Genomic DNA, 26,922 nt, shown 5'->3' on the forward strand with positions numbered 1-26,922 from the left:
CAGGCAGCAGGAAGTCAGACTTGAAAATCACCCAGAGAGCCCTGTCCCCCCAGCCCTTGCCTCCCCACCTCCAAGTTCTGTTATCTCCACAGCTCCTAAATTGAGGCCTGGGCCCGAGGTCAGGTCTGCAACAGAAGAGGGGAGCATGGAGGCCACGCTCTAGTGAGCCGAGGGATTCAACGTAGAAGAGCAATGAGCGTGGAAGGTCCCCAGCTGACTTTAACACAAACTATGGGGGACGGGGGAGGGATCTGATATTTACTGCACTCCTAAAACCCAGCACTTCACACAGTGCACATCCACCACCCCCGGCAGGCATTATTGTTCCTGTTTTACAGGAGGATTATGTCCCAAGCCCTTAGCAAGGTTTTATAGACGAAGCAGGTTCAGAGAACTGAGGACTTGGCTAAGGCCACGTGGTAAAGAGCTGTGATTCAGACTTGGGGGTCCACCTGACTGCCAGGCCAGGCGCCCTCCCCTGCAGTCAGCCTCTCCACTGCTCAGGTGTGCAGCTGGGGCTTTAGTCCTTAAATTGCCCTTTTAAACTACCTGAAGCCCTGCCCAATACTCTGAGACATCCAGCGAGGGAAGGGCCCTGAGTTAAGGACAGGAAACTTGAAGGGGAGAGGAATTTACCTTTTTGGCATCTCTAGGCTGGAGAGGGCACACCTATGGTCCCAGTGTGCCCAGGCCTGGTCCTGGGGAGCTCAGCAGGCTTGGGGCTGGCTGTCCAGCCCTCTAGTGAACAACTGGCCTGGCCTGAGCTCCCTGCGAGCTCTGAGGCCAGGGTCACCCCATGCCAACTGCAGGCCTTCCTCCTCCAGGCCTGGCTGAGGCTACCTGTCCACTATTCAAGGCCTCCTTCGGGAAAACCTTTCTACTCCAGTGATAGCCCCTGCCCCACTACGTCCATTCATCCATCAGACATTGATTAAACACCTGCTCCAAGGTGACCCCTCTGCCGGCCACTGGGGATAGAGTGGGAATAGAGATGAGTTAGATACAGTCCCAGCCCTCCAGGCACTCCTGACTGGATGCAGGAGGGGTTCACTCTGCAGAACTGGATTCAGCCAGCTGTGGCTAGGACCTAGGCATCTGTTTTTTTTTTTTTTAAGAAACCATGCAGGTGACTGAAGGAGCACACCCAGGTGGGACTCTTTGGTCTTGTGGATATTCTGGCCGCCAGTACTGCATTCTTCAGGCTGCCACAATCCTCTGAGAGCATGACCTGTCTCTTCTCCCACTAGCAGGTTCCTCTGGGCTCTCAAGTCAGATAAATCTGTGTACAAATCCTACTTTTGCAACTTGCTACCCGGGTATCCTTGCAAAATACCCATGCTCTCTGAGGCTCAGTTTCCCCGTCTTAAATGAGATAATGGGTGCCTTCCTATGCTGAGGATTAACTGGGATACTGTGTGCAAAGCAAGATGTCTGGCACAGATGAACGCACAATAAATGTCTGCAATTAATTATATCATCACTGCACTCTGATGGACACAAATATTTCCCTGTGGGTACTTCCAGAATCCCTACTTCTGGAGCCTGAGAGGCGGCCCTGGAAACCTGCGAGGCCTCTCCGCGGAGTCCTCTGCCTGGGCTCCAACGAGACCTGTCTGCGTTTTCCCCGTGGACCCAGCCTCCTGGCCCTCAAAGGAAATATTAGCTTGTCGTACCCTCCCCTTCACCTATCCAGAGTGAACAAAGTTCCAACCACACCTCTCTGGGCAGCCTGCCCCCGATTTCGGGGAAACGGGCAAGGGAAATGGGGTAAGTCTGCCAGGCAAGAGCTCCGCGGGCAGAGGACACTGGCGCGCCCAGCCGCCTCCCGATCAAGGTCGGGAGCCCCCGCCCCTGCCGCCTGCCGCGCCCGCCCACCGCTCCCGCCCTCCCCTGAGACCGCGGGCCCCGAGGACTTGGCGGGTCCGCGGGGTGGGGCGCCAGAGGCAGCAGCCCGGGGGCTTCGCGTGGCCCCTTCAGTCCCGCCCCCCGGCGCAGGCCGCGTCCGGCCTGCCCGGCCAGAGTGGCGCCTGAGGTTTGCGTCCCTGGGGAAGGAAGGCGCCCACGGAGTGGGCGACCCGGGACCCAGGCTCGCTGCCGCCGGGCACACGTGGCTCGGTCCCAGCGGCCCAGGTCTCCAGCACGCGTGCGGCGGCGCGCGGCGAGGACGCTCCGGGGCGCGCTCCGGGGCGGGGGGCGAGCGGGCGAGGGGTCACTCACCTCCCAGGCCCGCCGCTCGGAGCAGCGGCGGCGGCATAAGGTCCGCGGCGGAAGCGCTGGCGCGGCCCAGAGGCTCCTCCTCTCCCCCCGCCCCGCCTGCCCGCGGGGCCGGACCTGCGGCGGGGGCGGGGGGGCGGTGGCCGCCCGCCAGCCCGCTGCTGCTTATCCGGCTCGGCCGCCTCCCCCGGGGCCACAATCGGAGAGCCGCAGGGTCCTCGGGCGGCAGGCACCAACGATCCTCCGCCCCTCAGCCCCTGGCCTGAGCTTCGGACACGTGTTGATCGGCGCCCCCTTCCCCGATTTAAAGGGCGCAAAACTCCCGGACCAACTCTTAACCGGGACAAGGGGGGCGTGTGGAGGCCAGGGTAACTTCTGGGACCCACTCCCTCCCTCCACCTGAGGGACATCTCAAATCCGCGTCCACTGTATAACCGAGGTTGAGTGGCAGGCCAAGTGCACACAGGTGGAGAGAGGCCAGGGCACCAGAGTCAACCTGGCTTCCTTCCTTCCCTCCTTCCTGCAAGGGGAGCAGGCAGTACAGGCCCCTCCTGGACCAGGCTGCATCCTGGCCTTTGGTTCCTTGCTTCTCCTCTGTCCCTTGTCTACCCTTAGGGCAGAACTCTGACCCTCCTGAATAGTCCTCAGTTTCAGGTCCTGGGAGCTGGTGGAGGGCCCTTGGGAGCTTGTCTCTCTGTCTAGACTTCCTGGGCTTCAAACCACGCCTCTGCCCCTGAGAAAAATGGCCTCCAGCCCTGGACACTGTCCTCCACTCCCCCATGCCAGGGGCATCCCACACAGCAGCGAGTCAGGTGTAAGTTAAGGATATCTTTTGGGTACCTTTCTAGAGGTGTGTGCCTTCACCTGAAGCCCTTTCTCACCTACAGCCTCACGTTACGTGCTGCTGACAGCTATACCTCCCCCTTTTACAGGTGAGGACATGGGGACCCTGATGGTTGTTGGGCACCAATGTCACTCATCTTCTGGGAGGCTGACTGGGGGTTACCTGACCCCTGGGACTCTTTCTGGATTATTCCTGTAGTACATATTCCGCCAGCCCTTGATAAAGAGCTTCAAATTACTCCAGGATAACAACCTGTTCTGGAGAGATAAGTCCTAGGGAGGGGTTATCTGATCCCTGAGACCAGACAGGCAGGGGGCTGGGCCTCGGGAATGGCCCCAGAGCTAGACCCCAGCAGCACAGTGTGGGAGGGGCAGACCTTGCGGGGTGGTGGGGTGAGGGGCCTCTCCTCCATCCTCCAACCCTGTGGAGATCCACCCATGAGCATCTTGTGCTTCCTCACTTCCATAGGTTTCCTCCTGCCTCAAATACCCTCCTTCCCCAGCTCGCTGCTCTGCCAGGCCCCAAGGCCCAGGTCCTCTCCCGCCTCCTTCGGTGACCCTCCTGCCCCACCCTGCCCCAGGATCTCTCTGAGCTCCTGTGGCAGTTCTCATAGGTCTTCATGCATTCAACACTCAGGGAACCCCACCATACCAGTGTTCCAGGTGCTGGGAACACAGATGCCCCATGCCTGGTCCTGGCCCTTGGATAGCAAGTTGCCTCTGCAGTGGGTTGTAGACTTTGGGGAGACAAGAATGAGCACCTAGCCCTCTTTGGTGCCCTTAGCATGGTGCCCTGCACATAGTAGGTACTCTTTAAGTATCTGCTCTGGCTGATGAGGGGTCTCTGAGCACCCTTCCTGCAATTCCAAAGGGAGGCACAAGGAGATACTGAGAGGTCTTCCAACATTCTCAAAGGATCTGTCCAGAATCCTTCCAAAGAGACCTGGTGGGCCTCTGAGGGCCTCCCAATGAGCTGGAGAGCGAGCTGAAGGCTGGAGTGGCAGAGATGCACGGAGGAATGTCCTGGTAGAGCACGAACTTCTGCAAGAGAACAATCAGGGGCCTGAAAGGCACAGGGAGGGAGGGAGGTGAACACCCTGCTGAGGCCAAGCACCTTGGTGGACAGAGAACCACCCACGCCGTTGGGCTTTGGTGCTTTGCCTGTCTGTCTCCCTATCTCGCCTGGCATGGGGCCTGGTGAGGGTGAGAGCTCAAAACATGTTTCCTGGGGCCAAACTCCCTGAGGCAGAGGAGCCCTCTCCTGAGCAGGGAGGGAGCGTGGCACTGACACTGGTTGAGCACTTCCTCTGTGCCAGGCTCGTGTCCTTGGCCAGGCCAAGGGCAGGGCAGTTGGAGCCATCTTTTTGAGACATTTGTCAGATCATGTTACTCCTCGGCTCAAAACCTGCCCTGGCTCCCTGGTCTCTCGGAGTCAAAGCAAAGTCCTTGTACTGGCGACCAGGCCCAGTGGGACCTTGTCTCCGGTTCCCCTCTCTCTGCTCTCTCAGCCCTGCGGTGCTGGCCTTTCCCCTTCCACCTCTGGAGCTTTGCAGAATAATATCACCTCCACGAGACCCACCCCCCGATCATCCCCATCCCTCTTCTGTGTACCCTGCCCGATTTCTTTTCTTTTCACTTAACCTTTTTTCCTTCGAACACACTATAAAACACGCCTTCCCTGTTTGCTGGTTATTAACTGTCTGCTCCCACAGAAATGTGAGCTCCCCCAGGGAAGGGAGTTTTATCTGCTTCCTTCACTTCTGTGTTCCCAGTGCGTGGATCAGAGCCTGGCACACAGTCGGTGCTGTGTAAATAGTTGTTGAGTGAAGGCACTGCCATTCTCAACCTTCTGCATCTCCCAGCATCTCTGGGAAGCTTGCTTCCCCAGGGCTCCTGCCCACCTCTGGTCTCCCCCCTTGCTTGCCCCAGAGCTAACACACTGCAGGCACACAGGAGGCGCTCAGTACACGCGCTGGTGGATATCTGGGCCTGGAGCCCCTGGGTGTCAGTCTCCTGAGATTGCCCTTTTTCCTGAAACAAGGCTACTCCTTTGGCTAAGAAAATGAGAGTATTCAGGAAGAGAATCTAGATTCATCTCCTACTTGGGCCAGAGAGAAGGACATAGTTCACGCTCCGCTTCTTGGATTGATCCCGCACTTATAAGCTGAGAGCACATCCATTTCACAAAATAAATACTCTAAATGACTGCTAAATCAAGCTGGTCACAAGAACCCGTGTGCTGGATGTATGCTGACAGCCTGGCTGGGAGCCAGGCCACCTGAACCTAGCCCTGCCCAGGCTGGGCTGTGGCCCCAGGGAAGGTGCCCTGGCCTCCACTGCCCAGCCCAGGCCAGGTAAGACTCCTCCAACCAAGCCTCTGGGCGCAGGGAGCTGCTTCTTCCTGTGAAGGCCGGAGAGGGGCTGCAACTTGGGGTAGGGATTCTGAGGGAAAACGGAGGGCTTGTCTCTTCCTCCTTGAAGACCCAGTGGATGAAGCCACGTCTAAGCCACCCAGAGGTGAGACAGGGTGGCGGGTGATGGGCATGGTCTGTGAGAGGCAGGCACCGGATGGGGAGGCAAGCTGCAAAAGTGTGCTCAGGGCCTGGCGTTTAAGGTTAGACTCTTTCACGTGGCAGTTTATTTCGAGCCAATATTGTAAGGCGTTGTAAGGCAGGGCTAACAGAGCACCGGGCACCGCCCCTGTCCCTGCACCCCAGGGCTTCGTACTCTGCTTTCGCATAAGGCTCGCCCTCCTTCTAGTTCTCTATTGAAACATGAGCTCTCTCCAGAAGAAAAGCTCTCTGAGCTCAGTGGGATGAGAAGCTGCGTATCCACAAGAGATTTAACTGTGGCAGCACAAGAGTGTGGACAAGGTTCGAAAGGCAGATGCTTTCAGGGGGAGGGGTGGGCAGATAAAGGACTAGGGGAGCGGTGGGCTGCAGCAACCATTTTGCTAAGGAAGCTCTGGCACAGGGTGTGTACTTAATCTCTGTGTGAGACCAGGCATCTTGGCTTGTGACTGGACATCCGTGGCCAGCGGGAACTATGGTAGCACTGCGTTGCCTTCAGTTGGGGGAGACTGCACAGGTGCACAACTAGAGAAGTCTGGGCTTTGGCCCCTTGCTCCAAGGGTGGTGCACGTGGTGGCCTGGGAGGTTTTTAGAAGGGCAGAGTCTCAGACCCACCCGAGATCTGAATCAGAAATGCATTTTCACGAGAGCCGCCGGAGATGGTATACACATTAAAGTTTGAGAAATTATGGTCTACAGCACAGATGAGAAAATGGACAACTCCCTGAACACCTGGGCCAGGGCAGGTCATCAGAAACCTGTACTGGGCTGCCTTCACCCTCACTGGGTGGTTCTTTCATACCATCCCCTTTGCTTTCTCAAAGGTCCTTGTGAACCCAGTAACCTGATTTCATGCGCTTCTGAATTCTTATAAATATGAAGTAAATGACCTGTCCCTCACAATACTCAATGCCTATTATACAAAGCTCTGAGAAAAAAATATAAGACTAGTATGCTTATTCCTTTCCAATTGCTGATCTTATTTCCCTTTTTCCCGTGGCGACTAGGATACTCAGACCCATATTCATGACTATATTATCCTTACTAAATGTATTTAAGTTCTGCTTATTTTCCCCCAGCCCATGATTTTCTGTGTGTAGTTTACTATTAACTGTTTTGTGAAGCTTTTCGTTATAAGGTGTTCTAAGTTGCTTTTGGAAAAAGCCAATTGTTTAAGCAAAATAAATAGGTAACATCTGTGTGCTACAGTGGCAAATTCTTTTTCCCCTGGGTGGCCATTACCCTTTCATGGCAAGAACAGGGTCGTTCCCATCCTCTGCTGGATTTTTTTTTTTTTTTGCGGTACGCGGGCCTCTCACTGCTGTGGCCTCTCCCGCTGCGGAGCACAGGCTCCGGACGCGCAGGCTCAGCGGCCATGGCTCACGGGCCCAGCCGCTCTGCAGCATGTGGGATCCTCCCGGACCGGGGCACGAACCCATGTCCCCTGTATCGACAGGCAGACTCCCAACCACTGCACCACCAGGGAAGCCCCCTCTGCTGGATTTTTGAGAAGAGGACGGAGGGCTTGGGAGAAGGATGAGTCCATGGACTTCTGCCCAACGTTACTGAGTAAAGAAAGCCCAAAAAGCTGGGCGACACTGGGGAGGTGGCGGTGGGGTATTGTGACACTCACCCTGTGCTCCTGCCTGCTCTCTCCCTGCCAGTCAGTTCCCAGCTCACCTGATTCGGGGTGCAAGGTGCTGTCCTCCATGTCAGGCGACTTTTCCCAGCCCGGGGCAGGGGCCCCGCTCACCAGGGGCCCCAGCGGCAGGCTCTCCATGTGCTGCTTCTTCTGCTGCTAGGCTCCCTATTGGATGTCCAGCGCTCACTCGGCATGGCGTGGGGGGTGGGGTGTGGGGAGAGTCAGCTGAGGCTGCTCAAGGGCAGGAGGGTCAGAGCCCGGCCCAGCCCAGATGGGTGTCACTGACCTCAGGGTTATCTGCAAGCACACTGTGGTCAGCAGCCCAGATAAGCCCTCCCTCCAGCCCTGGGGATGTTTTCAACCGGCTTCATTCTCCGCTTCCTGGATCTTGGCTCCCAAGGGGAGGAGGGAAGTGACATTTTCGAAGACCCACCTTGAGACAAGGACTGTGCCACGTTTAAATCACCTGCTTTAAGCCCCATCCAGACGTTGTGAGGTGAATGGAATCAGCCCCATTTTCAGATGAGGAAAGCATCCTGCAGTGAGCAAACAGTAGAGCTGGGACTTGAACCAGGTCTGCCTGACCACCGGGCAGGCTCACTTCTGCCTCACGAGGTGGACGGCTCCTGTGGGCAGTGGCCAGCACACCTTGTGCCAAGAACTGGGGTCAGCTCAGTGTGGGGGGAGAGCAGGGGCGGTCCATGCAGCATGACCAAAGGGGAGACGAACCTGGGTCATTCCCGAACGCTTGCAGGCCTGTCCCACCTAGGTGAGAGCCTATGAGCCACACCCCCCGGCCTCTCAGAGGTGAGGGCTCCACCAATGTGTCTACCTGAGATCTGCATAGCCTGGAAGCAGGTCTGTGGAATGTGAGGTAGATTTCAAGAGTCTGGTTCTTTCCAGTGTCCAGCCTGATTTCATTGAGGCGAACAAGCGGGCCATCATCTCAGAGTCATGTGTAGATGTTTGCTGGTCCCTGGCAGCATGTGAGAAGCCAGGTCCCTGAAGGACAAATAAGGGAGATAGTGGGCCAAATCTGGTACATGGGCCAAGGGTCACGGCCACAGTCAGCCAGGTACTGGGGCCTCCAGGGAGGAGAGGGACCAGGCCTTGGTCTTTGGAGGCATCTACAGGGCAGAGCAGCACATTGACCTGGGTCCAAACATGGTCTCTCCACTGATCCTTGGTTTCCTCAGCTGCAAGATGAGAGTATATACCTCCTCAGGTGGTTGTGAGAATGAGGGGATAAATTGCCAGGAAAGTGCCTGGCGCTTAGCAGGTGCTCAATAAAAGTAGTCAGCCATTAAGAGGAAGAGGAAGAGTGAGACGGGCAGAGAGCTGAAAGAGCCATTTCCATAAGAACTGCACTTGTTGTCAGGCCCCTCTCTTCCCCCTTCGAAAGGTCTTCTTCCTTCTGTGTCCTGATCTAAACTCTCCCTGCCTCTGAGAAGCCCCCAGGGAACTGGCTCTCAATGACCTCATGTCAAGGACCCCCAGGGCGGGCAATGAATGCCAGCTACGTCTGCCCCGTCCCCATGGTCAGCGGGCACTGTGGGCCCCCTAGTCAACCTCTGGGCTGACTGTAGGATCTTCTTCCTGGGTCTTCCGGTCCTGTCAGCTCGAGGTGTCTGAAAACTTAGTGTCTGAAAGTTCCCCCACTGTCTTGAGAGTCCTGTGAACAGGCCCTGCCCTGTGCATAATCTGGGGGTCTCTGAAAGGTGCTGCAGCAGATGGGGCTAGGGACGAAGGGGACAGACGAAGAGAGGCCTGGTTTGCCTTTGGGTGAAAATCGAGGCTTTATCCTGCTGGCCCTGGGGGGCCAGGAAGATTTGAAGAGGCATGAGTGTGTGTGATAATAATAGCGAACAGTTTTTGAGGCATCCTGTATACCAGGCACTGTTCTAAGCCTGTTAACTGTATTAACTCATTTAACCCTCATAGGGTCAGGCCATTCAAGATGGCTGTTCTCTTGTTCTCTGTATGTCCCCTCCTCAACCAGGCCCTGCTCCACTCACATGGATACCTAATCCTTTTAATTATGGGGCTTGATCGGCCCCTGGTACCTGACAAGCCCACCTGACTTCACTCCCCCTATAACTGGTAGCCTCCTTCTCCCCTGAGTAGCAAAGGCTACTGAAGTGTCCCACCCACCATCTGCCACATGTGGTGGGGTGTCACTCCAGGACCCTTTGTGTAAGATCCCCTGTCCAATAAACTATTTAATTTAATTAATTTATTTTTTTGGCTGCATCGGGTCTTAGGTGCAGCACGTGGGGTCTTCGTTGAGGCGTGCGGTTTCTTTCATCGCAGCAAGGGCTTTTCCTTGTGGCGCGTAGGCTTCTCTCTAGTTGTGGCGTGTGGGTTTCCTCTCTCTAGTTGTGGCACGTGGGCTCCAGGGCGCGTGGGCTCTGTAGTTGAGGCGCTCGAGCTCAGTAGTTATGGCACGCGGTCTTAGTTGCCCCATGACGTGTGGGATCTTAGTTCCCTGACCAGGGATCGAACCCGCGTCTCCTTCATTGGAAGGCGGATTCTTTACCACTGGACCACCATGGAAGTCCCTGTCCAACAAACTATTGATATCTCTGTTGCTGTCTCTGGGCTCTTTCTTTGGTCTCGAGGCTGGGCAGCTGCAAGGCTTGCAGGCCTGCAGGGTGCAGCCCAACAGTCTTCATGGTACATTTTCCCCATTTGCAAATGAGGAAACAGGTATGGGGAGGATAAGTCACCTGCTTAATGGGAAATAGATAGTGGTAGAGCTGGGATTGAAACGCCGTGGATGTGTTTTGGTGCCCACCCCCTACCACTACCTTCCTGTTGTCCGGAAGCTGTTCATTTCCAAAGCTCCTCTCTCTCTGGCAGCCATGGGGCTGGATCATAAAAGGCCCCTGAGAGGCTCGGAGGGGCTGTGTTTTGAAGTCTACTTAGCGGACACAATAAGTCTAGTAAATCTTGTGTGTTGGGAACTCCTCATCCAGGCCTAAGGGCTGCACATTTAATCAGAGTTCAAAGCAACTGCCCAAGTAGGCCTCTGGCCGGGGGTAAAAAGGGGGTTCAGGAAGGTCATTTAGCCAAGGTCCTGTGGTCCACCTACTGACCTGTGGTCCACCTACTGACCTGTGGTCCACCTACTGACAGGTGGAGGACCTGTGGTCCACCTACTGACTTTGATACCTGGTGAGAACAAGGCTTTTGAAGTGACAAGGATCTAGGTTTGACTCCTGAGCCTCAGTTTTCTTATCTGTAAAATGGAGATGATGACAGCAGGGGAGTAAACCAAGTGCAGACGGTACTATTAGGCTTGAACACAGGTTAATTCCCCACCTCCCCTCACCTATACTCCTTGGTTCCTTATTCTCTGCCTCAATCAATCCCCTGGATTCCAGTGCCTGAGGGGATGGAAGGAGGATGCTAGGACCCAGGGTACACTCTGTCCCTTGGCCCTGGCCCAGTCCTGGCTGCAAGGCCCAGTCTTCCCTCAGCTCTCCCCTCACAATCTTTCCTGAAGTTCCAGGAACCCTCATTCTCCAAGGGTGGGAAGCAGGGAGGGACCCATCTTTCCCCTTTCTGCTCCAGGCTCATCTGGCTACTCTGTTTCTGGAACTGCTCTGTGAAGCCTGGAGCCTCCTGGACATGTTCTCCAGCTCTGCTGGAGTTGTTGAACCCAAGTTCATGTGCCCGACACACAGTGAGGCCAAGCAAATCAAAACGTTGGAGTTTGGAGCAGAGAGAGGTTTATTGCAGGGCCGAGCAAGGAGAACGGGCTGCTCATGCTCAAAAGACCTGAACTCCCTGATTGTTTTCAGGGAATAGTTTTTATAGGCAACACTGGGGTGAGGGCTGCAGGGTGCATGACTTCCTTCCGACTGATTGGCGGTGAGGTAGCTGGGTGGTGTTCCAGAATCTTGTGCTCAGCATGGAGTCACCATCCTCCACATGGAGGGGGTGAGGGCTTAGTTCCTGCAGAACACGTATCCGATTGTTATCCTTGAGGAGGAGCTAGGACTCTGCTTTATCACTGCACTGTTGTTTCTGGACTGCTTTTCCTCTGATTCTGCATTCCCTTACTTCCCTAATTAGTAACTGTTTGAATCTGCCCTTTGGAACTCACAGAAGGTCTAGAAGGCTGAAGCCATTTTCTACAAATAAGAAATGGAGGACATGGAAAGGCTTGTGTACGCGGGAGGGCCCTGCAGGGTCCTGCTCGGTTGCAACCCTCCCTTTTCTTTGATACTCCTCCATCTTGAGGAGAACATGTGCAAGACAAGAAAGGGAATAAAGTCCTGGATCGAGAGGTTAATCATGAACTTGGTAGAGGAACTGGGCTTTAGGGGGACTCAGTTTCAATGGGACCACAGGCACGCCAGCTCCTCTGGTTCTGGTTCCAGCTCTGCTGCAGCCACTGTGACCTTGGCTGAGACCCTTCCCCTCCTTGGGCCTCTGCCCAGATATAAAATGAGCGTGGGTTTCAAATGCTCTGAGGAGCCTGAAGTCCCTGCAGATGCCTCTGCGGGGTGAGAGACTAGTCCAAGGGTGGGACTCCAGGCTGTGCCCACCCCTCTTCTAGAGCAGGGCTACCATTACCTGTCTCTGTGTGAAATCAAGTTGAATGCCCTTGGATTAGACATCTGGAAAGTCCCCTCCACATTTGAGATTCTAATCTGGTTAAATTAGGGCTACTGAGGAGTGGGGAATGATTGGAGTTGCCGAGACCTGCCTTTCCCAGGTACTGGGAACTTCTGGTGGTCACAGCTAAAGGCAGTGGGTAATAGGCCCTGGTGGGGGTTCAGGGCAGCAGGTAGGTGAGGCGGAGGAGGGGAAGTGCAGGCCCGTGGGAGACATTTTCTGCTGGAGGTGGGGCAGAGACTCTGGGTGCCCTCTTGACAGGAAGCCCAGGGGGCCACACCTCTGCTGGTGCCCTTTCCTGGAAAGCAGAGATGCAGGAATGAAATAATTGGCTACAAGGCACAGGATATGGTGCTTATGCAAATTTATGCAAATAACACGCATATGAAGCTGGCCTTAGGCTGGGTTCCCTGGGATGGCAGCTGGTCTGGGATGGGGTGCCTCCCCTTTACTTCTGACTTTGCCTTAGCCCTCTGAGGACTTCACAGGGAGAGACCCATAGCCTTCCCTTTGCCCAATCCCACTTCTCAGTGGGCTTAAGCCAAAGACAGACAACTATGGAGTGCCTACCATGAGTAGGTCCCACTGTGTAGGAAGGCACTAGGGCCACCCAGGGAGCACCAGAGAGGAAGATTCCAGACAGTCTGATTCGGGACAATGTCTTCATTCCATAGAAAAGGACAGTGAGGCTTGGAGAGGTGAGGTGAATTTCCCCATCACCCAGCTATAAGTGACAGAACTGGAATTCGGTCCAAGGCTGCCTGATTCTGATTCCATGTCCCTTCACCATGACCGCAGTCTACAGTGCTGTGCTACCTGACCACTAAATACTATTCCATGTGTGCATACATGTGGGAATGGGGTCGCATAGAGCCTCCAGATCCCTGTACTGGGACCCAGGCCCGCCTAACGTGGTAGCCCTGGGCCACGTCCCCATTCCCAGACTCAGTGTCTAGAGCTTGGTAGGTGCTCAGTTAATGTTTTCAGGAATGCCTGAAAGCTCATCTTTAATGTAGGTACTTAAAGTCTATTTATTTCAGCGACTCAAGGTATTTGTTGCTCTTAAGTCAGCCTGGTCCAGGCCTGGCCATACCAGGAGGATAGCTGGGGGTGGGGTTTTCTTGCTACCGAGAATGGATTTCTATTAGCTGGTCAGGTCATGGGCAAAGCAGCTGTGGGAAAGTAGGGGGCTTTAGAATTGGGCAAAGGAGGTCTGTCCCGGGGCTGGAGAGTGTTGACCTGAATGCTCAGAGAAGGAGGGGCAAGGGTTCCAGCCAGTGGGTGTTGAGTGTCAACTTCCCTCGTCCCCTCCAGCCCCTCCCCATTCCAACTTCAGTTTTAGGGGATCACACGGACATGGGCAAGAATAGAGTGGAGTTGTAAGGTCAGTCAATTGTAAGGTTATGAACTGAGTGTGAGTTGTAAGATCTGTGTGAGCTAAGAGTGCCGGACTCGGGTTAACTCCAAACTTTGAGGGATGTTTTCCTCAGAGTCACGGTTGGGCCTAGTTGTGCTGCGGGCAATCAGGGATCCCATTCCTTCTCCAAAGCCAGTGGGGTCATCAGTGGTCCCCAGTGAGACAGCTGTGCCCACACAAGTGCACACATGGCCATCTCATAGGGTCATCTGCAACGTGGTGGTCAGGTCAGAGGCTGGAGGAAGGGCCTCACGCAGGAGCCCTTGGAGGCAGCTTTCTGGGAAATACTCAGAAATAATGGGGGGTGACGGCAGGTAAACTTTGAGAGGGGATAACTTTCTGGGTAGATGATGGTAGGGCCTTGTGGTACAGACTTCAGCCTAAAAAGCAAGGGTATTTTCTTTCTGGGATCACAGGCTGATGGGCTCAGAAACCCTGTGGACTGGTCAGGCACAGCATGGATAAACACCCACGGAGGCCAGTGTGATGATGGCAGAAGGCGTGGCCAGAGCTGGCAGGGGCTGGGGAGTCCAGGCAGAACTGGTGGCAGCTGTGGGGCCCCTGGGCCCAGCATCCAGTCCCCTTTTACTGCCAACCTCTGAGCACTGGGATCTCCTCCCAAGCAGCATTTACTTCAGAATTTGACTGGTTCCCCAAGTGAAATAAGACACAGCTTTTCACTTTCCCAGGCTTTTCATGCAGGGACCAGGTAAATTACTGGTAAAATAAGATGCCAAACCCCAAAGCAGGGGCTCAAGTCCTTGGCAGAGGGCAAACGGCAGTGGCTGGCAGTGTGGTGAGCCTGGCTTGGGGCAGCGCTGGGCTTCTCGCCCAAGCAGGGCAGAGGTGAGGTGCCTGAGCACTTAGGTAGGGTTGGAGGCTCAGTCCGTTTCCCAGACCATTAGCAAGGCGAGCGACTGTTGAAAAATTAACCACAGGCCTAGGTAATGCACTTTGCAGAGGAACATCCCCTCAGGGGCTCAAATGCACGATGTGGGCCCAAGAGGCGGGCCAGTAATGGGCAGGGATTTTGGAAAAGAAGAGACAGTGGAAAGACATGGATCCTGTCGCATAGAGCCTTCCCCAGGAGTGTGGTTGAGGCAGTGACCCTGAGGACTGGGGCATCTCTTTCATGGTCCCCACTTAAGGACTCAGGTCTGGGAAGCCATCCTCGACCCTCCTCCAAGGCTCTGCCCTCTCACCTCAAGGGCGTTCCCCTGCGGCACACACTCTTAAGCAGGCCCACATTCCCCAGTCAGCCCCCAAGGGTGCTTTCTTAAGGCGGAAGTACAGTCGGCTGGAAACACGCTTGGGCAGAGATCCTACCTGAGCTGGGGCAGGAGAGAGCCTGGGTGAAAGGCCAGGGGGCCCTGGTGTTCCCTCTGCCTGGCACTGGGTCCCCTCACCTGCCAGCCAGCTCTCCGGTGCGTGCGCTGGCCGCTCCACTTTCATTATCTCTAACGTCTTCAGCACCCTTCTAGGCCGGCCCTCAGCATCTGCCCATTTCTCAAGCAAGAACACTGATCCTCCAGCAGTGAGAGCTGAAGAAGCCACGTGGCAGATGGTGCTACAAACAGGCAAGCTCAGGGCAGCACTGAGCGCAAATTTGGCCTCAACCCTCTCCTTGCCGAGGGAGACAGCGCCTGAGACCTGGGGTTTCTTCCAGGCTCAAGCTCTCCCCTTTCAGTTGGCAGATTTCATATTGGAAAGCATTTTTTTTAATGATTATACATATGTGTTTTTTTTATTAGTTTCTGCTTTATAACAAAGTGAATCAGTTATACATATACATCTGTTCCCACATCCCTTCCCTCATGCATCTCCCTCCCTCCCACCCTTCCCATCCCACCCCTCCAGGCGGTCACAAAGCACCGAGCTGATCTCCCTGTGCTATGCGGCTGCTTCCCACTAGCTATCTACCTTACGTTTGGTAGTGTATATTGGCAAAGCTTTTGATGGGTGGTTGGTTAGTCATATGGGTACAAGGCGATGACTTTCAGGCTCTTTCACAGGGTCGTAGAATCCACCCAGTACATATATACTCAAATATAGGTTATAGATCCACACCTGAAGCAAAAGGGTTAGCAGACAGGGCTTCCCTGGTGGCGTAGTGGTTGGGAGTCCGCCTGCCAGGGTGGGGGACGCGGGTTTGATCCCTGGTCTGGGAGGATCCCACATGCCTCGGAGCGCCTGCTGAGGCTGCGCTCTGGCGCCTGCCTGCAGCAACTGCCGAAGCCCGCACGTCTGGATGCCTGTGCTCTGCAAACAGGGGAGGCCACTGCAGGGAGAAGACCGCGCGCCCCGGGGAGGAGTGCCCCCCGCTTGCTGCAACTGGAGAGGGCCCGCGCGCAGCAGTGAAGACCCAACGCAGCCAAAATGAATAAAAAATTTTTTAATTAATTATTTTAAAAAAGTGTTAGGAGACAAAACTTAGCCTCACCACGTGGGATAAGACCTGATATTTAAACTTTTATTCTCTTCCACTTCATTAAAGAAAAAGCTTGTTGTGCTTTGTGACCACCTAGAGGGGTGGGATAGGGAGGGTGGGAGGGAGACGCAAGAGGGAGGGGATGTGGGGATGTATGTGTATGTATAGCTGATTCACTTTGTTATGCAGCAGAAACGAACACACCATTGTAAAGCAATTATACTGCAATAAAGATATTAAAAATGTTTTTTAAAATAAAAAATAAATAAAAAGCTTGTTGACCCAACCCTCTAATAAAGATGTAGACTGAAATTTGCAAACACAGGCAGGCAGCCACATGCACCTGGTCAGGAACTGGTGCCGCCAGCACGCTGTGGTCGCTGTGGTGGCGGGTTGTGGCATTTCGAGATCCGTACGCTGGGGCCTGTGTAAGTGAGAAACAGGTGGAAGACTGTCCTAGCCACGTGACTCTCAAGCCTGTACCCCAGGGGGTACCTGGGGTCTGAGGCATCTACTCTGCCTCTTGCAGGGACCCAGCTTCCCTAACCTGCCTGGGTGCCTTTGACTTAGTCACTCTCTCTGTTCTCAGTTTCTTATCAGGGCACTGAGACAGCTGTAGCTGATAACACCCATGGGCTGTTCCAGCTTGGATGTTCTGGGATTGCTCCAACTTGAACTTGACTTTCTAGGCTGTAAAGTTCTGCCTATTTAGAGGCTGGAGGCACTGAAGGAAGAGCCGCCAGGGGCCGAGAGGGGCTGGCAGGACTGCAGGGGCAGTTGGGCAAAGGTGGATGATGGGGAAGTGGGTAGGCCTGGGGGGGCGCTGGCAGCCAGGTCTGAGGCCTCCTGTTGTTGTTCTGGGCACTCAGGAAGCATCGCAGGTGGGGAGTCAGGCTGCCTGATATGCCCCTCTTTTCTGGGCCTCCTCCAGCCCTTCGGATGTCAGCATCCAGAATGCAGGAACATAGTCACGATTATACACCCAGACACCACAGCCAAGCTTCAGACCCGCTCACCCTGTTCTCAGAGGTCTTCACCACTTAGTGGGCAATTCCATCTCTCTTGTGTTGGAAAAGGTGGATGTTTCTTTAATATGGAGGAGAAGTATATTATTTTTAAAGACAGGCTACCATCTGAGTGCCCTGGGCTAGGAGGAAGGCAGAATTCCTCTCAGGGAGGGAAAGAGAGAGAGGTCTGCTCCTTTGGGATGCCACCTTTGCCATGAAAGGCAAACTCCTCTCTAACCCTTCACTTCACACCTGGGAGCAGGCCTCTGTGCCGACTGGCCAGGACAACATGAGCCCCTGAACATTCAAGATGCTCTGGTCCCGGAACGTTTGGGTTTCATGGCCGTCTCTCCCGCCAGCCCTGCAGAGTGGTCATGCCTCGTGCAGCACCCTCCAGACTAGCCTGCCACTGTCCTTTGCTGGGTGTTCGCTAACTCTGACTACCTATTTTTCTTTAAGCTGGGAAATCAGTAAGGAAAAGCCAAGATCCCCTAAAGGAATCACTTACTGACCCATTTTGCCTTTAGGGTCCTTTCTTCTTAAGAGAAAAGAGGTCACATTCACACAACCCTTACAGGTGCCAGACTCTGTCATATATATGTCCTGACACACATTATTTCATCAAGTCTTATGGGCAACCCATGAATTGGGCTCCATGACTATCACCCTCATTTTATAGATGAGGAAACTGAGGCACTCCCCAGTGCCATAGACAGTCTCTCTAGTGAATAGCTCTCAAACTGGAGTATGTGTCTTTTTTGTTTGTTTGTTTGTTTGTTTGCGGTACATGGGCCTCTCACTGTCGTGGCCTCTCCCGTTGCGGGGCACAGGCTCCGGACGTGCAGGCACAGCGGCCATGGCTCACGGGCCCAGCCGCTCCGCGGCATGTGGGATCTTCCTGGACTGGGGCACGAACCCGCATCCCCTGCATCAGCAGGCGGACTCTCAACCACTGTGCCACCAGGGAAGGCCTGGAGTATGTTTCTTGAATCATTTCTGATTAACTCAGTGGTTCTCATCTGGGCCAGTTGTACTCCCTCCCCACCCCCCCAGGGAACATTTAGCAATGTCTGGAGACATCTTTGGCTGTCATGGCTGGGAGGGTGCTACTGGCATCTAGTGGGTAGAGGCCAGAAAGGCTGCAGTGCATAGGACAGCCACTCCACAACAAAACACTGTCCAGCCCAAGAAGTCAAGAAATTGAAAAACCCTGGATTAACCAAAGGCCCTCTGAACCTGTCTGAGAAATCCTCTCGTTTGGTTGTTTTTGTCTTGGTGTTTCTCCTCCTTCCTCGTGTCCCATCCCCAATCTCCTGCCCAAGATCCTACACCACATCCAGGAAGCCCTCACTGGCTGCAACCCACAGCCCTCCTGCTCTCTGGCTCTGGCTCAGATCCCTGGGGCATGTCTCAGCCTGCCTGGAGTGTCACCCAGGGCAGAGCCTCAGGCCAGTGTGCACGTGGTGTATTTGGCGGGCGGGGCGGGGCGGGGGGAGCTCAGGGAGCAGAGTGAGGGGCTGAAGGAGTGAAATGGAGAAGGAGGAAAAGCCAAGTCAAGGGTATGTTGTTTGACACGCTCTCCATCCTGCTGGAAGCTTCTGGGGAGTTTATGTTCTTCTGCAGACGCCCCAGCCTCATGGCCACTGAGAGCTGTTCCAAGGATCCTTAGCTGTCCTGCACTTCTGAGCTGGGGGCAGACTGGGCACCACTGTGGTCAGAGGGGAGGCTCAGGGAGTGTGGGATGGGGCGCTAGAGGTACAGCAAGGGACAGACGCAGTGGGCCAGCACTGAGACCCCCATCACGCCATCCACAGACATTGACGCACATACCTGGTGAGTGCTGGCGTAAGCCCTGCCTTCAGGCGCATCGTTGTCTGCCTGGAGACGAAAGACAGGATCCTCCTAAACAGCTGGTGAGGCCAGGACTTTACATAATCCAGTTTCACAACGAGTGAGCAACAGATGACAATGTCAGAACTGGAAGGAGCTTCAAAGACCCCTTGTTAGGGCTTCCTTGGTGGCGCGGTGGTTGAGAGTCTGCCTGCCGATGCAGGGGACGGGAGTTCGTGCCCCGGTCCGGGAAGACCCCACATGCTGCGGAGCGGCTGGGCCCGTGAGCCATGGCCGCTGAGCCTGCGCGTCCAGAGCCTGTGCTCCGCAATGGGAGAGGCCACAACAGTGAGGGGCCCGTGTACTGCAAAAAAAAAAAAAAAGACCCCTTGTTAATTCTAGCTCAACCTTCTCAATTACAGGGAAAATTGAGGTTCATGTATTCATTTGTTCAACAACTATGCCCATTTTATTACAGTAAAATGAGAGCGAAGTTACGTGTCTTCAGAAGGCAGCCTATGCGTTGAGGGATTCACCATGAAGTCCTAGAGAGCTGGGCGGGGTCGGGGGTAGGGGGTGAGGGTAGGCAGGACCAGCTTGGAGTGCCTCTACTGATTTACTACACCACCTGGAGGGTGAGTCCCCATTATTTTGGACACATCAAGGAAGACCTGGCCTTTGGTGGAGTCTTGGCTCATCTCCCCCAATCGTTAATGGGTATTGATCAGCAAACAAAGTCTTAAGTGCAAGAGATGAGAGCTCTGTTTAAAGAGCGAGCATCAGTTCTTATAGAATTTGGAGTCCTACAGTAATATGGATTCTCCTTTCTGTGTCTGTACTTCTGGTGCTGTTTAACCTTGGGCAATTCATCTTTCCTCTCTCTGAGCCTTAAACTTTCCCATGTTTTTAATCCAGTAGAGCTTTTCCAGAAAGGCATGCTTTGTTGAATGCATGAACCAACCCATAAAACAATCAGTGGAAGCAGCCTTGGAAATAATCTTACCCCATCTCTTGTTTAAAGATAGGGAAACTAAGGAGACCTTCAAGATGGTGGAGGAGTAAGACGCGGAGATCACCTTCCTCTCCACAAATACATCAGAAATACATCTACACGTGGAACAACTCCTACAGAACACCTACTGAACGCTGACAGAAGACCTAAGACCCCCCAAAAGGCAAGAAACTCCCCACGTACCTGGGTAGGGCAAAAGAAAAAAGAATAATCAGAGACAAAAGGATAGGGACGGGACCTGCACCAGTGGGAGGGAGCCGTGAAGGAGGAAAGGTTTCCACACAGTAGGAGCCCCTTCGCGGGCGGAGACTGCGGGTGGCAGAGAGGAGAGCTTCGGAGCTGCGGAGGAGAGCACAGCAACAGGGGTACGGAGGACAAAGCGGAGAGATCCCCGCACAGAGGATGGGTGCCGACCGGCACTCACCAGCCCGAGAGGCTTGTCTGCTCACCCGCCAGGGCAGGCGGGAGCTGGGAGCTGAGGCTCAGGCTTTGGAGGTCAGACCTCTGGGAGAGGACCAGAGTTGGCAGTTTGAAGACAGCCTGAAGGGAGCTAGTGTGCCACAGCTATCTGGGAGGGAGTCTGGGAAAAATTCTGAACCTGCTGGAGAGACAAGAGACCATTGTGTCAGGGTACATGAGGAGAAGGGCTTCCTGTTCCGTGTGACCACAGACAGCAGAACACCAGCTAAGCAAGCTCCAGAGATGGCCATGAGCCACGGCTATCGTCTCGGACACCAGAGGCGGGCACAGACTGCTACTGGTGCCACTGCTGCCACCAAGAGTCCTGTGTGCAAATGCAGGTCACTACCCACACCCCCCCGGGAGCCTGTGCCGCGATCCAGGGCCAACTTCCTCCGGAGAACACACGGCGCGTCTCAGGCTGTTGCAACTGCATGCTGACCTCTGCTGATGCAGACATTCCCGGCAGCCCATTATGACTACTGTACCCCTCCCTCTCCCCGGCCTGAGTGAGCAAGAGAGCCCTAATCAGCCGCTGCTTTAACCCCCTCCTGTCTGGGCGGAGAACAGATGCCTGAGGGTGGCCTACAAGCAGAGGCGGGGCCAAAACCGAAGCTGAACCCCAGGAGCTGTGCGAACAAAGAAGAAAAAAGGAAATCTCTCCATGCAGCCTCAGGAGCAGCGGATTAAATCCCTGCAACGGGCTTGGCAAACCCTGCATCTGTGGAATACCTGAACAGAAAACAAGTGTTCCCAAAACTGAGGTGGTGGATTTTGGGGGCAACTTTGGACTTGGGGTTTGCTTTCTGCGTTTTATTTGCTTTTGGTTGTATGTTAATCTTAGTTTAGTGGCTTTTTTTTCAATTTATTTATTTTTGGTTGTGTTGGGTCTTCGTTGCTGCACGCGGGCTTTCTCTAGTTGCAGTGAGTGGGGCTACTCTTCATTACGGTGTGTGGGCTTCTCATTGCGGTGGATTCTCTTGTTGTGGAGCATGGGCTCTAGGCGTGTGGGCTGCAGTAGTTATGGCACACATGTTCAGTAGTTGTGACTTGTGGGCTCCAGAGTGCAGGCACAGTAGTTGTGGCGCATGGGCTTAGTTGCTCCACGGCATGTGGGATCTTCCCAGACCAGAGATCGAACCCATGTCCCCTGCATTGGCAGGAGGATTCTTAACCACTGTGCCACCAGGGAAGTCCTTAGTTTAGTTTTTAGTGTTTGTTTTCATTTCTGAGTTTGTTTATTGGTATGGTTACTCTCTTCCTTTTTTTCCCCCTCTTTTTGTGAGTGTGTGTGTGTGTATGTTTCTTTGTGTGATTTTGTCTGTTTAGTTTTGCTTTTATCATTTGTCTTGTGGTTCTGTTTTGTTTGTTTTGTTTGGTGTTCTTCTGTTTGCTTGTTTGTTTTCCCTTTTCTTCCATGCCACACAGCTGGCAGGATCTTGGTGTTCCAGCCAGGTATTGGGCCTGAGCATCCGAGTTGGGAAAGCCAGGTCTAGGATGCTGGACCACCAGAGACCTCCTGGCCCCATATAATATTAATCAGCAAGAGCTCTCCCAGAGATCTTGGTCTCAACACTAAAACCCAGCTCCACACAACAGCCAGCAAGCTCCAGTGCTAGACACCTCATCTCAAACAACTAGCAAGACAGGAACACAACCCCACACATTAGCAGACAGTATGCCTAAAGTCATACTAAGTTCACAGACACCCCAAAACACGGCACTGGACACAGCCCTGCCCACCAGAGGGACAAGATCCAGTGCCATCAACAAGAACACAGGCACCAGTTCCCCCAACCAGGAAGCCTACACAAGACACTGAACCAACCTCATCCACTGGGGGCAGACACCAGAACTAAGAGGAACTATAAACCTGCAGTCTGTGAAAAGGAAACCCCAAACACAGTAAGTTCAACAAAATGAGAAGATAGAGAAATATGTAGCAGATGAAGGAGCAAGGTAAAAACCCACCAGATCAAACAAATGAAGAGGAAATAAACAGTCTACCTGGAAAAGAATTCAGTGTAATGATAGTAAAGATGATCCAAAATCTTGGAAATAGAATGGAGAAAATACAAGAAACCTGTAACAAGGACCCAGAAGAATTAAAGAGCAAACAAACAATGATGAACAACACAATAAATGAAATTAAAAATTCTCTAGAAGGAATCAATAGCAGAATAACTGAGGAAGAAGAACAGATAAGTGACCTGTAAGATAAAATAGTGGAAATAACTACTGCAGAGCAGAATAAAGAAAAAAGAATGAGAAGAATTGAGGACAATATCAGAGACCTCTGGGACAACATTAAATGCACCAATATTCGAATTATAGGGGTCCCATAAGAAGAAGAGAAAAAAAAGGGTCTGAGAAAATATTTGAAGAGATTATAGTCAAGAACTTCCCTAACATGGGAAAGAAAATTGTCAATCAAGTCCAGGAAATGCAGAGAGTCCCATACAGGATAAATCCAAGGAGAAACACGTCAAGACACATATTAATCAAACTATCAAAAATTAAATACAAAGAAAAAATATTAAAAGCAGCAAGGGAAAAGCAAAAAATATCATACAAGGGAATCTCCATAAGGTTAACAGCTGATTTTCAAAAGAAACTCTGCAAGCCAGAAGGGAGTGGCAGGACATATTTAAAGTGATGAAAGGGAAAAACCTACAACCAATATTACCCAGCAAGGATCTCATTTATTTGATGGAGAAATTAAAACCTTTACAGACAAGCAAAAGTTAAGAGAATTCAGCACCACCAAACCAGCTTTACAACAAATGCTAAAGGAACTTCTCAAGGCAGGAAATGCAAGAGAAGGAAAAGACCTACATAAACAAGCCCAAAACAATTAAGAAAATGGTAATAGGAACGTATATATTGATAATTACCTTAAATGTAAATGGCTTAAATGCTCCAACCAAAAGACACAGACTCGCTGAATGGATACAAAAATAAGAACCATATATATGCTGTCTACAAGAGACCCACTTCCGACCTAGGGACACATACAGACAGAAAGTGAGGGGATGGAAAAAGATATTCCATGCAAATGGAAATCAAAAGAAAGCTGGAGTAGCAATATTCATATAAGACAAAATAGACTTTAAAATAAAGACTATTACAAGAGACAAAGAAAGGCACTACATAGTGATCAATGGACCAATCCAAGAAGAAGATATAACAATTGTAAATATTTATGCACCCAACATAAGAGCACCTCAATACATAAGGCAAATGCTAATAGCCATAAAGGGGAAATTGACAGTAAAACAATAACAGTGGGGGACTTTAACACCCCACTTACACCAATGGATAGATCATCCAAAATGAAAATAAGGAAATAAAATAAGGAAACATAAGCTTTAAATGACACGTTAGACCAAGTGGACTTAATTGATATTTATAGGACATTCCATCCCAAAACATCAGAATACACTTTCTCCGCAAGTGCTCATGGAACATTCTCCAGGATAGATCATATCTTGGGTCAGAAATCAAGCCTCGGTAAATTTAAGAATATTGAAATCGTATCAAGTGTCTTTTCCTAACACTGTGAGACTAGGTATTGATTACAGGAAAAAAACTGTAATAAATACAAACACATGGAGGCTAAACAATACACTACTTAATAACAAAGAGATCACTGAAGAAATCAAAGAGGAGGTCAAAAAACACCTAGAAACAAATGACAATGAAAACACAACAACCCAAAACCTATGGGATGCAGCAAAAGCAGTTCTAAGAGGGAAGTTTATAGCAATACAATCCTACCTCAAGAAACAAGAAAAATCTCAAATAAACAACCTGGTCTTACACCTAGAGCAATTAGAGAAAGAAGAACAAAAAACCCCAAAGTTAGCAGACAGAAAGAAATAATACAGATCAGAGCAGAAATGAATGAAAAAGAAATGAATGAAATGATAACAAAGATCAATAAAACTAAGAGCTGGTTCTTTGAGAACAGAACCAAAATTGATAAACCATTAGCCAGACTCATCAAGAAAAAAAGGGAGAAGACTCAAATCAATAGAATGAGAAATGAAAAAGAAGTAACAACTGACACAGCAGAAATACAAAGGATCATGAGAGATTACTACAAGCAACTATATGCCAATAAAATGGATGGGCAACCTGGAAGAAATGGACAAATTCTTAGAAAAGCACAACCTTCTGAGACTGAACCAGGAAGAAATAGAAAATATAAACAGACAAATCACAAGTACTGAAATTGAGACTGTGATTAAAAATCTTCCAACAAACAAAAGTGCAGAACCAGATGGCTCCACAGGTGAATTCTATCAAACATTTAGAGAAGAGATAACATCTGTCCTTCTCAAACTCTTCCAAAATATAGCAGAGAGAGGAATACTCCCAAACTCATTCGACAAGGCCACCATCACCCTGATGCCAAAACCAAACAAAGATGTCACAAAAAAAGAAAACTACAAACCAATATCACTGATGAAAATAGATGCAAAAATCCTCAACAAAATACTAGTAAACAGAATCCAACAGCATATTAAAATGATCATACACAATGATCAAGTGGGGTTTATCCCAGGAATGCAAGCATTCTTCAATATATGCAAATCAATCAATGTGATAAACCATATTAACAAACTAAAGCAGAAAAACCATATGATCATCTCAATAGATGCAGAAAAAGCTTTCAACAAAATCCAACACCCATTTATGATAAAAACCCTCCATAAAGTAGGCATAGAAGGAACTTACCTCAACATAATAAAGGACATATATGACAACCCACAGCCAACATCATTCTCAATGGTGAAAAACTGAAACCATTTCCACTAAGATCAACAACAAGACAAGTTTGCCCACTCTCACCACTATTATTCAACATACTTTTGGAAGTTTTAGCCAGAGCAGTCAGAGAAGAAAAAGAAGTAAAAGGAATCCAAATTGGAAAAGACGGAGTAAAATTGTCACGGTTTGCAGATGACATGATACTCTACATCCTAAAGATGCTACCAGAAAACTACTAGACCTCATCAATAAATTTGGTAAAGTAGCAGGATCCAAAATTAATGCACAGAAATCTCTTGCATCCCTTTACACTAACAATGAAAAATCTGAAAGAGAAATTAAGGAAACACTCCCATTTACCACTGCAACAAAAAGAATAAAACACCTAGCAATAAACCTACCGGAGGAGACAAAAGACCTGTATGTAGAAAACTATAAGGCACCTATGAAAGAAATTAAAGATGATACAAACAGATGGAGAGATATACCATGTTCTTGGATTGGAAGAATCAACATTGTGAAAATGACTATACAACCCAAAGCAATCCAATGGCATTTTTCACAGAACTAGAACAAGAAATTTCACATTTGTATAGAAACACAAAAGACCCCCAATAGCCAAAGCAATCTTGAGAAAGAAAAGCAGAGCTGGAGGAATCAGGCTCCCTGACTTCAGACTATACTACAAAGCTACAGTCATCAAGACAGTATGGTACTGGCACAAAAGCAGAAATATAGATTAATGAAACAGGATAGAAAGTCCTGAGATAATGTCGTGCACATATGTTCACCTCATCTTTGATAAAGGAAGCAAGAATATACAATAGAGAAAACACAGCTTCTTCAATAAGTGGTGCTGGGAAAACTGGACAGCTACATGTAAGAGAATGAAATTAGAGCACTCCCTAACACCATACACAAAAATAAACTCAAAATGGATTAAAGACCTCAATGTAAGGCCAGACACTATAAAACTCTTAGAGGAAAACATAGGCAGAACACTCTATCACATAAACCACAGCAAGATCCTTTTTGACCCACCTCCTAGAGAAATGGAAATAAAAACAAAGATAAACAAATGGGACCTAATGAAACTTAAAAGCTTTTGCACAGCAAAGGAAACCATAAACAAGATGAAAAGACAACCCTCAGCATGAGAGAAAATATTTGCAAATGAAGCAACTGACAAAGAATTAATCTCCAAAATTTACAAGCAGTTCATGCAGCTCAGTATCAAAAAACCAAACCACCCAATCCACAAATGGGCAGAAGACCGAAACAGACATTTCTCCAAAGAAGATATACAGATTGTCAACAAACACATGAAAGGATAATCAACATCACAAATCATTAGAGAAATGCAAATCAAAACTACAGTGAGGATCACCTCACACCAGTCAGAATGTCCATCATCAAAAAATCTACAAACAATAAATGCTGGCAAGGGTGTGGAGAAAAGGGAGCCCTCCTACACTGTTGGTGGGAATATGAATTGATACAGCCTCTACGGAGAACAATATGGAGGTTCCTTAAAAAATGAAAAATAGAACTCCCATATGACCCAGCAATCCCACTACTAGGCACATACCTTGAGAAAACCATAATTCAAAAAGAGTCATGCACCAAAATATTCATTGCAGCTCTATTTACAATAGCCAGGACATGGAAGCAACCTAAGTGCCCATCGACAGATGAATGGATAAAGAAGCTGTGGCACATGTGTACAATGGAATATTACTCAGCCATAAAAAGAAATGAAATTGAGTTATTTGTAGTGAGGTGGATGGACCTAGAGTCTGTCATACAGAGTGAAGTAAGTCAGAAAGAGAAAGACAAATACCGTATGCTAACACATATATATGGAATCTTAAAAAAACCCCACAAATGGTTCTTAAGAACCTATGGGCAGGACAGGAATAAAGACACAAATGTAGAGAATGGACTTGAGGACACAGGGAGGGGGGAGGGTAAGCTGGGATGAAGGTAGAGAGTGACATGAACATATATACACTATCAGATGTAAACTAGGTAGCTAGTGGGAAGCAGCCGCATAGCACAGGGAGATCAGTTCGGTGTCCACCTAGAGGCGTGGGATAGGGAGGGT

At 50.9% G+C, this 26,922-nt stretch overlaps 1 protein-coding gene across 4 annotated transcripts in view; it reads right to left on the reverse strand.

The window, feature by feature from the left end:
- STEAP3 (STEAP3 metalloreductase) overlaps positions 1–7,421 on the reverse strand; it is a 103,653-nt gene extending 96,232 nt beyond the window's left edge. For 3 of the 4 annotated variants that reach the window (XM_081241556.1, XM_081241555.1, XM_081241552.1), the window contains exon 1: positions 7,308–7,421. In XM_081241556.1, the coding sequence (XP_081097682.1) occupies positions 7,308–7,407 (100 nt within the window). In that variant the 5' untranslated portion in view covers positions 7,408–7,421. Of the gene's footprint in view, positions 1–2,217; positions 2,301–7,307 lie in introns of those variants that run through there. The other variant, XM_081241553.1, reaches the window with a different exon arrangement.
- Positions 7,422–26,922: the final 19,501 nt, after the last annotated feature.

Source organism: Mesoplodon bidens (genome assembly GCF_964165515.1).
Source record: "Mesoplodon bidens genome assembly, chromosome: 8".
In the NCBI taxonomy this organism is placed as follows: domain Eukaryota; kingdom Metazoa; phylum Chordata; class Mammalia; order Artiodactyla; family Ziphiidae; genus Mesoplodon; species Mesoplodon bidens.